Below are 12,761 nucleotides of genomic sequence, written 5' to 3'. Positions count from 1 at the left end.
TAATTACTAGAAAGAGAAACAACTAATGTTAATTGCTAAATACAGTTCAACACAATATGCCTAAGGCAACAAATAGGAAAATCTTAAAACATTCATGTAAAAAATGCTAATTCAGCAAGTAAATCACAAAAGGAAAATGTAATATGTAATTATTTAAACAAAGGGAAAAACACGCAATAACACCTTTTCATATAAAGAAATTATATATATCTATGTATGGCTCATGAATGACATTTTAGATTTCACAAATTTGAATCTGGCATTTATTCACAAGCAACGTATAGCATACAGCTAAGCAAAATCTGGAAGTGAATGCAGTCAGTATGTAGATAGTAGTAAACACACAGCAGAAACTTCAATTAGTACAGAATATAAATTTTGAGGCTGATGCATATATGTGAATTTATAACAGTTGTGAACGCTAGAGGGTCGCTGTTGCCCCTTTAAACCCAACAGAAAGACACACAGGACACAAGGTAAAAGCACTGAGAAGTATTTTTCATTTTCTTCTCCAAAACAGTGCCCTAAGCACCACAGCCAACAATAAACAGGCAAGTAATACAACAATCAACACAATTCTCTCTCTCACTGTCTCACTCTTTTGTCCTCCACACCTCCCAGCAAGCTCTGTCCTACTCTTCCCAACTCTGGCTCACTTGCTGGGTCTTCAGCAGTCCTTTAAATAGTGCACGACCCAGAAGTGCTTCTGTTCTTCCTTCCACGTGACTTGCCAGCACTTCCGGGTCAGACAGAGAACTCAAGTTCTTTAATCAGCCCCGAAGTACTTCGGGGTTTCCGTCCTCGTGACTTCCTAGTACTTATGGGCTATACGGGAAGCATGACTCGCTCCAGAACCTTTCACAGCACCCTCTGGTGGCACCCAATGGCGCCCAACAGGGCTGAGAAACAGAACTCCAAGTCCCAGGATGCCCTGTAGGTATCCAGGGCACCGCTACACCTCCAGGGGAACTGCTATCTAGCATTTTGGGGGAGGCAGTGTCCACAAGTAGCTGCCTTCCACCCATCCTTCCATTTCAGGGGCATCTCAACTTGGCTGAGCTGCCGGCTGTCTCTCACACAGTAAAACTCAATTCATTTTCATGCTCCATTTTGGCGTGGAAGCACATGTTCCATTTCCTCCATCTCCATCACTTGCCAAATTTTAGATATTTTTGTTATTGATTTATTCATTGCAGTTTTACTATTGGCCAAGCATTTGACACTTGGTCTAGTTAAAGTACAAATGTTTTTAATACAGAAAAGCAGGAAAAACTAATTTCCAATGAAGATGGAATGTTTGCTTAAAATATTATGTATAAGGAAGTGTTTTCTGCTTAAATATGCTGTTTGATTCATTAAGGTGTTACAGTATGTAAGCATACAAGTATATATACTGTGTACAACAAACATTTAAACATACAAGTTACATGTATACATAGAAGCAAGTAAGCATGAAAGTTATTTATCCATTTTCTCATCCTTGTTATGTGCCTACAGATGTATATGCTATGCACCCATTCAATATTACAGCCTTCTATATGGGAGGATGAGTTGTTATGGCTAGTATACAGTTAAAAAAAAAAATTAAAACCATTACAAAAGAAAAAGGAGATTTGTAGTATACTTGCTAAATTATAATCATGAATTTCTTAAGAACTTGTTTAAAGGTTGCCTTAAGAAAATTGAAGTGAACTGCAGTTTACAATTCACAGCACCACACATGAACAGTCTTTAATGTATATACTGTATATTAAAACTTCTGTTTAATTAACATGATATATCCAAGTGCTAAAACGATCCAGCTTTATCCAGTCCTGAATGGGACACCACTCCAGTGCAGGACACACAGGTCTGTGGGATGTAAGAGGAAAAGCAAAGTGTGAGGAGAAAGAATCCTAGCACATACAGGAATGACGTGAAAACTTCACATATGCAAAGCTCTGGGTGCGATTCAACCCTACACTCTACAGATGTCATGTAGCAGTACTGACCTCAGCACCACAGTGCCACCCTTGCTATGATTTTGATATATCTGCCATTACTAATTAAATAGACCCAATTCATCCTGTAATGGTTTTATTTTTCTTTATTTTCCAGTTAATTAGAGCAAATGGTAAAAAAAAAAACATAAAATAAAAAATCAGCCAGGATTTCTCTCTTATAATACTGTGTGTTGTGCTGCTAGTGCTAGCACTCATTATAAAGCAATAAGATAAATGTGTATGTTTGTATCAAAAATGTGCAAACACAGTGGGGGGGGGGGGGGGGCATAACTGCACACCGTGTGGTCTTGAACCCGTTTAGCAGAGCACAAACACAAGCTGTCTTTCTGCTACAAAAAATGTCTTTTGAAGATGCAATGGATGACGTGCTGTTTGTAAAAACACTGTCTTAGCAAGATTCCTGACAGAGTGTGAGTGACACAGAAATATGTATGTAGAGTTTGATTTTGTCTTAGGGATGTGGCTTAAATTAAAAAATGCTTCTCTATTTTTTTCCTCCATCAGTTTTTTCAAACTTTATTAGTTTACTACTAGATCGCAAGAAGCTGACACTTAACTAAGCAACTATGGGCAAAACCCATCAATAACTAAGTTCTGAGTTTTTTCTCATAAGTTACTCATGCATGCTCATAGAAGCTGCTCACACTAGCCCAAATTTAGAGTGGTTAGTCAACCTAAACTGAACATTAGGATGTGGATGGAGGGGGAAATGCCCAAAGGAAATCACATGGGAGAATGTGAATATATCACCATAGACAGTAACTGAGTTTGGATTCAACCCCAGGGGCCTGCAGCCATGAGGCAGCATGGCTTACCTCTGTGTCACAATCAGGGGTATTTCCTTAAGCTTCATTAGGTCTTACTTGACTATCCACATCAAGCTCCTGTACTTTCTGCCTCTCTAAGTAACAGCACAAGTACAGACGCAAACCAAGTGCATGTGTGTACTGTATAATATTGGCGGAGCGGTGGCTCTGAGGCTAGGGATCTGCACTGGCAATCGGAAGGTTGCCGGTTCGAATCCCGTAAATGCCAATAGGGACTCTGCTCTGTTGGGCCCTTCAGCAAGGTCCTTAACCTGCAATTGCTGAGCGCTTTGAGTAGTGAGAAAAGCGCTATATAAATGCAAAGAATTATTATTATTATTATAATATTAACAAAAAGAGCAGCTTACTACTGAAAACGGCAAATATTGGAGTGAGTGGGGATCAAACCGGGAACTCTTGATTACACTTGGTTTGCGTCAGTACTTCTGCTGTTACTTAGAGTCAGATCGGGGGAAGGGGTGATGTTAGAGCACGTGAGCTTATTCAGTGCAGCAGGAACAATGCACATGTTGATCTTTTTTTCTTTCAGTACATGTGCCTTCCCTGTTTATTTATATATCTAGTGATTTCTCTGCCTGTCTGTCTCTATTACACAGTGCTCTGTCTGTCTGTGTGTTATGGATCTTAAAAATAACAGTTATAAGGACAGTTGTTCATGCTAATTGTAGTCTCAATTGTTAAAAAAATATTTTAAAAGGAGCATCCCACATGAAAATATAACGTTCTCATTAACTGACAGTACATACCAATTTATAAATTTCAAGTCCATTTGAGGTTAAAAAAAAAAAAAAGTAACACTTTATATCCAGCGGGGAATTGAACTCAGGTCTGTGAGGAACGGCAAAGCTGCTGCGCTCTGAGAAGCAAATCTTAGCGTATTACGCCACAGAAACTGTTGTACCATCCTTGAACCTTTTGTGAAAGTGTTTATTTGATCTTTGGAACTCAGGCTTTACACATTCTATAGTTTATGCCTACATTTTGTAACATTTATTACTAAAATATGAAAAAGTTTCTGTTTTAACAATGTGTTTACACAGATTACTGTAGAAACGGAACACACATGAAATGTGTGTGTTCCAGATAACGATCTATTATTTCCACTCTAAAGCTCCACTTCACTCCCAGATAATCAATCAAGGCATGAGCTGGGAGAAGTTTGTGCACGTTCTAAGTCGGTGGGGGGATGGAAAAGCCGGCTGCTGGCAGCTTGTCTTTATCAGCACATTTAGAGGACAAAAGACGCTGCCGGAGAGGTGTGAATGGATTTAAGAAGCGATTTAAGGTGGGCCGGATCTACGAGTTTTTTCGTAGGCTCTGGTAATTCTAGTGTTAAGGCACAAGACTTTGAACAGGTTCATTCCTCACATCTGGCTAACTGTGTGACTGTCAGTAAGTCACTTAACACACCTGTAAAAATTGCATATGAATAACTATACTGTATCCTAATCTTGTAAATTTGTTGGAAATGAAGGGATTGGCCAATAAAATAATAATCTAACCTTATTACAGTACAGTACCATCTTTCCATTTGAGGTTTCATTTAGAGGTGGAGTCTGCCCTGGCAACACCTGAATCAGCTAAGTATCTAAATCTGGATAGGATTCTAGTCAATTGCTGAGGATACTCACTCATGAATATACACTAGAACAATTTAGAGCAGAGTTTTGTTAACTGTGAGTCAAGACCCAAAATGGGAGACAGGTTGCCCGAGTTGGGTCACATGGGATCGTGAGTCACTACTGTGTTCAATGGGAATGGGTTTTGTATGGTTTGTGAAGTTTGTTGCAGTGATGTGGATTGATTAAGCAATTGACATTGCTCTGTTATGACTATCAGTTGGCGTTACTCCAAGGGGAACCCCCTTCCTTGCACTGTCAATTAGTGATGATTCTCCAAGGGAAAACAATGATGATCGGCAGCAATTCTCCCGTCATTCTGACAATGGTCATGGAATAAGTCTCGAAGACACTAAGAAGGGCAAGATTCAGTCGTGAGTAAAAATATTTAAGAAAGCCCTCATTCAGATTGTTCAATCTGACATTACATGTGTTTGGGATGTGAGAGAACTTGAAGAAAAAGAAGATGGGTTCAGAAGGTATTTACAAATGCCACAGATAATATACTCTCAGTGAATCAGATGTATATACATCTCGAGACAACCATGAGTGAATTGTGCTTAAAAGTAGATAAGAACTATTAGAGGGCTCACAGAGACATTTCTAAACCTACCCAATATCTCCTAACAGACAACGCTCAAAGTAGAGACGGTGATTTTGAACTGCAAAGAGCAGTGGTGCTCATGTGAACAGGGAGTAAACTTCTAGTTACAATAAATTTTAGGAGACTTTTCGGCTGTAAACAAAGACCACTACTAAACATATAAATGTATCTTGCATGTACAGATAGTACTTTGCATGTGTTAAAAATAAACATAACCTGTTGCAATGGAAGAAGAAGTAAATGGTGTATCACACCCTGAAAAAAGGAGGTGAAAAGGACTGCTGTTAAGAGAGGTGATAATGAAGCGGCACAGGAGATGAAGATTTCAGTACCTAAAACACCTAAACCAGTAAATTTACCTACTGACAACACCTAATGACAATAATGGAGTGTCACAGGAGATGCAGATTTTGTTTTGTTGTATTGTATTTAACCCCTTTTTTATGACACCCACTGCACGCCCAACCTACCTGGAAAGCGGTCTCTCTTTGAACTGCCTTTCCCAAGGTTTCTTCCATTTTTCCCTACAAGGGTTTTTTTGGGAGTTGTTCCCTATCTTCTTAAAAAGTCATGGCTGAGAGGCTGTCAAAAGGCAGGGCCTGTTAAAGCCCATTGCAGCACTCCTTGTGTGATTTTGGGTTATATAGAAATAAACTGTATTGTATTGTATTGCTTGTCAAAACACCATAATTAGTAAATGTGACACTTCAACAGATGACAGACAAGTCTGTGCAGCATTCACCTTCTGACTGCATGCTTAAATGAATAACTAAGTTAACATTACTGTTGAATTGGAAATGCAAACACGCCATGATAGAATTCAGCCGCAGCATTTTAACACATTGTATATGTATAGACCAGAATGCTAATCTAAACTCTATTTGTTGTTATTATGCTACATAGTGATACAACTGTCAAAATGACAGAAAGATATTGTAGCAAACAGAAGCACTTCTCAATCAGGTGGAACCAAGTACCTGTAGTGTTCTACAAATTAATCCTTAACCTTCAGTTACCTTGTGCGATTGAGCTTCTGAATTGATTACACCAATTTTAGCCTTTTAGTTTCTCTCAGCATCAAGTCTTTTGTTCAATTTCTTTTGCTCTCTCCCAGATTTTTCATTGTTATTTTGTGTATTTTTCAATACACAAGGAGAAATTAAATTCTGCAGCCCTGGCTGTTTAAAGTGCATGGACTGAAGAAAATTGGGGATGGGTTTTTAGAAAAGAAACCCTGTGGGCAGAGCCCTTTCAATAGCGGATTTTACCAATATTCAATACAATCTTTTTAGTGAGTTGTCCCCAGACTCATGTCTGGCCCCACAAGACAATATAGATAATGAACATTGTGGAACTTGAACACAGGTTTTTTTTTTTTTTTTAACTGTGAGGCAGCAACACTAACCAATGCACTAGCACACCAAAATACAAGAAACAAATTAGCATAATTCTGTATGGATAAAATATTATTGCTATAATTTTGCTCCAGTAAATCCAAAGAAATATATTATCATTAAAACAAAATACATATAGAGATGTTTAGGTTCCTTCAGTAAATGTTTTAAATATTAACATTACAGTGCATTTATTTATTTATTTGTATTTATTTATTTGCATTTATTTGACACCTATATTAACCAGCATTTGCTTATCTTTTTGTTTATTTGATCAGGTGTTGAATAACGTGTGCTATTATTTAATTTAAGACTGGATTGGTTTATTCATCAATTTGATATAAAGCCTGTCAAGCTGAACAACTTTATAAATAGCATTGTAGAGAGAATAAAAAAATAATTGAAATCATAGCTGCAATGGTTGATTCCTGTTCATAGTATTAGATCCCTTATCTAAAAATATATTTACCCTTTTTTCTTTTAGGTTTGGAGATACAGCATTTAAGGAACTGCGATCAGTTACACTTCAGAAAGCTTTCTTCATATTGGTCTTACATGTCATTTCTGTGGATATAAGTAATTACTCGAGCGGAGACCTTCTTGAATGAATTGCTGAATTCACAGGGATTCTTGGGATGTAACAAGAAAGAGATTGATCATCATGACTAATCTAGAGAAGTGGGTCACTCTAAGCCCTGCAGAATTTTCTCAGCTTCAGAAGTACACACAATGTAGGTATTCTTTCATTTTAACAAAAGCCTTTTTTTTCCTTTTGCTTTTGTAAAAAGCAGGAGATTTGCCAATTCCACAATATACTGTTTTTGCATTGCTGCAATAACTATTATTGGGCGATGCACCAAAGATACAGGCACTCTCTTGACTCTTTCTTTGCTTGGGGTCCTTTTTGTTGTCTGTTGTACATGTCTGCTTGGAGATTAAGCCTTTCAGATTTTTTTAAGGAGGAATGAGAGACTGGCTTAGAAGCGAGAGGAGGCATGCTCCACCTACTTAACACAGATGTTAGTGCCTGACAAAACACGCAGTGCATGCTAAGTGGTACAATAGCTTGCTAATTCAGGAGCTGACAACCTTCCCAACACATTCCTGTGCTGACGTAATGGTGTTTATGTCAATCTACTTGTGTGCAGCTTTCACAGAGAACCTGTGCTAGTTTGCTTGCCTGACTCTTGTACTATTCATGGTTGTGAGGTGCAATGCAGCGTAAAATAAAGTGCATTTCCAATGACTAATGTACAATGATATTTTCTTCTCATTTGATCAGGTTGTGCTAATGTAATATAAGACCATTTTCTGTATGTAATTTACATGTCCTTCATTCCTCTGAGTGGGACTGTCTTAGGGAACACTTTTTTGTTTTTTCACAAAAAAATGATGTGCATTTCGGATTAATTAGTGATTAAAAGTTAGATGGTATAAGTGAATGCTTGTGTGTGCAAGAGTAGAATTCCTATGCCTCTTAACTTGATTTAAGCACATTGAGAAATGGGTGAAGAGGGGGTGTATTCATTGGTGAAACCTTTGAATAAGGTGTATAAGTCTATCGCAATCTAGGTCAGTTGCTGCTACATAAGTCTGCTGGAAATCAGGCTAGATCTGAAGCAGGAAACCTATGAAAACTAGAGGTGCAGAGCCAGATTCAAAACTACAAAACATGCCAAGGTCAAAACAACATGGACAAGTTATAATTTAAATCTCAAAACTGATTTCTTGCTTTAGGAGTGAAACAGTTACAATCAGTCTCCCTACTTTCTTTAACTAAATAATGACATCTTCAGTTCTTTCGTAGTCCGGTTTAACGTTTTCTGCAAACATGGCACAGTCTTCTCTTGCTAACACAAAGATCTGACACCTGAACTTTGCCTACCACATGTTTTTATACAGGAAGATGCCTGCAACATCATGCACCAGCATATTGTGTTCCTAGTGCATCCAATGCAGTTATCAGTCTACAAGTGCAAAACTGAAATATGGAGATGTACATATGCCTCCAGAAGATGACAAATTTAGCATTTCCAATTAATTATTTGTGAACCTATATTTATTTGAGATAGATTAATTATTCATTTTTTTTCCTCAAGGGGCTTGGTCTCATTCAGTTGTAGTTTGCTAGTGTTATGTTTTGCATTTGTAAAAGTGGATTGTGCTGAAAGATGCTATCTCCCTGCAGCATGGCAGGAGTGCAAACCTCTTTAAGAAATGATCCTGAGCTGCCAAATCACCATATATAAAGAAAAAATCAACATACCTGGAAAAGTGCAATTAGAAGGACTAGAACCTTATACCATCAGAAAAAAAGAAAGAAAAATATAATTAAAAAGAAGGACATATTTGGAGTACGGGTGGCAGGGTAGTGCAGTGGTAGCCCTGCTGCCTCGCCGTAAGGAGACCAGGGTTCAAGTTGCCGGAACCCAGCCCCCCCCAAATGGAGTTTGCATGTTCTCCCCATGTCTGCATGGGTTTCCTCTAGTGTGCTGCAGTTCCATCCCACAGTCCAAAAACATGCAGGTTGGGGGAATTGGCAACACTAAAGCGGCCATAATGTGTGGTTAGGGTGTGTGTGTGTATGTGTGTGTGTGTTCGCCCTGTGGTGGATTGGTGCCCTGTCCAGTATTTGTCCCACCTTGCACCCTATGCTAGCTGGATTAGGCTCCAGCACCCCTCAAGACCCTGTTCAGGAGTAAGCAGGTTAGAAAATGACTGATAGACATATACAGAATGCAAAAATAAATGACAGTTAAACTGTGAAGGTTGGACATTGACCATTTTTCATATTAAAGATGTGCCTTCCAATCCTAAACATGTGTAATATGTATAAGGACATTAATCCTGAGTTTTAATAAAAAGCGATTATTTGCCACCTTGTTCAGGTCTTAATGGCGGGTATCTCTTTATTGGATGGTACACTACAAAGACTTGCCCGTCATACTGTGATTTTTATGGCTTTGAATCATCAGTTTTCAGTTTTTAAATGTTCCATTATCATTTGTTGAAATAACTACCCTACACATTTGATAGTCTAGTTAGTCAAAATGTAATATTGTTTTTTTCTTTTCAACATGACTCCATGACTTAATGATTTGATTTAAATATGGCTTGCATGCATACCTGATGTTGCCCATGATGTAACAGCCAACACAGAACCTTTTTGTGTACATGAAATCAAAGATTAGGCATTACATTTTATTTTTTATAATTTATAATGACTGAGGCATTCTACTAACACATTTTGAATTTTAAAATTTTAGGATGACGACTTTAATGAAATTTATGTTCAAATGATTGCATTAGGGTACAAAATGGCAACATTTAGTAGCTTGTAGTATCTACTGAAAACACAAAATAGCAAATTATCAATCTGCTTAATAATTTTTTTTTATTATTAAAGTAATTGTTATACAGGAAGCTCTCTATTCTTGTTTGTTCCTAAAATAAATTTGATTTGAATCAGGTCTGACACAGCACTATACCTATCTAACAGTACAGGCCAGTGCCTTCTGAAATGACCCCAAGTAATGGGAATGTATGATCACGATTTGCTTCAAATCATCAAGACTAATTAATGTAATTAAACAGTCTGACTATGCAGCTAAGGTTATCTTTGTTACAATGAAACTGCCACAGTTCTTTATTTTTGTCTTTTATCTAAAAACAAAAACATCTGTTAAAAAAGCTCAATTTTAAAATGTTAAGAAATAAGTATGTAGCGTGTAAGCAAAGACCTGGGGCCTCATGCATAATGCTGTGTGTAGAATTCACACTAAAACATGGAGTACAGACAAAAGTGTAAATGTGCGTATACACAAAAAAATCCAGATGTATAAATCTGTGCATATGACAACTTCCATGTTCTTCTGCTACATAAATCCCAGTCAACGACATGTGCACGCACCTGCTGTTGCACCCTGCCTCCTCCCAGAATTACGCCTCTTTGAATATGCATATCAATATAAATAGCCTTTAGGTTCAGTGTTCTGTGAAAAGACAATGGCAAACGCACAAGGGAAAATAGAAGAATTTCAGTGAATACCAAGTGGAGGCAAGGAAAAACGTACTATTTGTTTGTTTAAACAGTGATATAAACAACAAAAGGAAGTTGATCAAGTGACAGAGTGTCGGAGAAACTCGAAAGTTCAAGTTCACAAAGTCACACAGTGCCCAAAATAAAAAAGAAGTTGTCATATATCAAAGTCGCGGTGAAAAGGCGAGTTGTAGCCCACCATCTGAGTGTCATATGGAAGCTTATTAGAGTACAGAGAAAAGAAAAAAAAATAGGGACACAGCGGGAAAAAAAGCTCAAACTGTCAACTTTAATGTCGAAATTTCCACTTTAATCACAGTTTTTTTTTTTGTCATTAAAGTAGAACGTCATAAACTTCATCTGAAAATCATTTAATTTACTAGTTTCTGAAATACCATCGTAACTAAAGTAGCACGTTAAATGCTTCGTATTCTGTGTGTTCTTCTATGTGCTCTATGTGTGTGGACATTACATCCGACAGGACACAGAATCCATTACATTCATGATATTACAGCTCAGTTCAATACTAAGATGTATACTTGATATCATTTTCATGACGATAGGAATTAAAGCATGTATAAAACATGGGAACACAGTGGCGCAGTGATAATGACGAGCTGGCACCCTGTCCAGAGATTGTTCCAGCCTCACGCAAGATGCTTGCTGCAGCGTGCGCAACCTTCAATGAAATAATTTATTGCAGCAGTACTGTCACTTTCAAACATACTAGCACCCAATTCCTGTCGTTACTTTTCTTTCTCCAAGTAACTAATCGCCAGACAATCAGCTCTGTAATAAATGTCAAGCCATCTGTAAGCTTAGAATGCCAATTCTTTAAAACTTTTAAGGAACATTGAAATATCTTTGTAGTACATGTTTAATTGTTCTATCCATCTATCCATCTAGGGTTGTGCCAAACCCAGCAAGCATACAGTGTGAGGCAGGAACAATCCCTGAATGGGGCGCCAGCTCGTCGCTAGCGCTGTGACATTTTGTCCTCACATATTTAATTAACAATATAGATTATTTAAATGATGTTAAAATTTTATCTGTATAATGTAATAAACATACTTTGCTGCATTTCATCTTAAAAATGATATCAAGAGCTCCAAGAAGATAGTGCTTGGAAATCTAAATCGACTTAGAAGCCAATCGTCATCATATGTAAATACGCGCTTTATAAAGTGCTCAGGTTGTGCAATATTATAACTGTATTGTAAGTTTACAGTGAGGTAATTGTACTTATAAGTACAAACAGTTCTACCAGGAGCACTTGATGGACTGATTGTGTGTGTTTATAGTTCTTGGGTTGAAACTGTTTCTGATCCGCGAGGTCCCTACAGGAAAGGCTCTGAAGCATTTGCTGTATAGCAGAAGTTCGAATAGACTGTGCGCATGGCTGAGGCAGTGTGTGCTTGATCCTGTATACCGATAATTCTATTTCCCATCAACTACTGTGGAGCTGTGATTCCACACTCAGACACAGTGGGACAAATACTCAGAGTGGTGCAGTAAGAGTAACAACACTAAAGCACCTATGGTATTTGGAATAGTTTGGCCATTCTGTGGACCATTATATTGTTACAGGTTAATTACAATCAGATGCCTTAAACTAATAAACAATATGCAGTTTATTTCAGTGTATTTGATAAAGCCGCGTCAGGCATGTGGATCTAAAAAAGAAAGGGAAACCACACTGGAACAATAGCACTGCTTTGACGCTGGGTGCCACCAGTTTGCAAAACCGAACGGAGAACTTGTGTATGCCAGAGATTGAGCTGGCGTGAAAATGTGCATGACTTTATACCAAGTTTAATTTTTACACATTGCGATGTGAGTGTGGAAACAGGCGTACGCCACATTTTTGTGTGTATGCACCATTTATACATGAAGCCCCAAGTAACATTCTGCAGCACTGAGAAGATTTCTGATATCAGCAGGTTTAGAGAAAGCAGATCACTTAGTATTTTTTTAGTGAAGACATCCCTACAATCCTTAACACTTTCATTGTATTCAAATGTAAGTCAGAATTACAAATTTTAGAGGTCATGGAAAACCCATCTGAGCAAGTTAATAGTCTGGAGAAGCTTGAAGCATCATATAGGCTTGGTGTGTATCCAAACTGCCTGGTAAAGGTCAACACAAAGTTGTACATTGGTAATGTACATTGTCTTGTAAAGGACACAATTTTTAAATGAATAAATGCACAAAAGGTGTTTTCAGTGCCACCATCTATCTTTGCCGTAGCTTTTGTAGGTTTGATGGTGAATAGAGT

General features: G+C 37.8%; 1 protein-coding gene across 1 annotated transcript in view; it reads left to right on the top strand.

The window, feature by feature from the left end:
- Window positions 1–12,761, top strand: part of dgkb (diacylglycerol kinase, beta) — a 696,992-nt gene that overhangs the window by 56,542 nt on the left and 627,689 nt on the right. The window contains exon 2 of the mRNA XM_028817172.2: window positions 6,932–7,178. Coding sequence (XP_028673005.1) covers window positions 7,109–7,178 — 70 coding nt within the window. The 5' untranslated portion in view covers window positions 6,932–7,108. The remainder of the gene's footprint in view (window positions 1–6,931; window positions 7,179–12,761) is intronic.

The sequence above is a fragment of the Erpetoichthys calabaricus genome, chromosome 13, assembly GCF_900747795.2.
Source record: "Erpetoichthys calabaricus chromosome 13, fErpCal1.3, whole genome shotgun sequence".
NCBI classification, from domain to species: Eukaryota; Metazoa; Chordata; class Cladistia; order Polypteriformes; family Polypteridae; genus Erpetoichthys; species Erpetoichthys calabaricus.
This window is presented reverse-complemented; position numbering and strand designations above follow the sequence as displayed.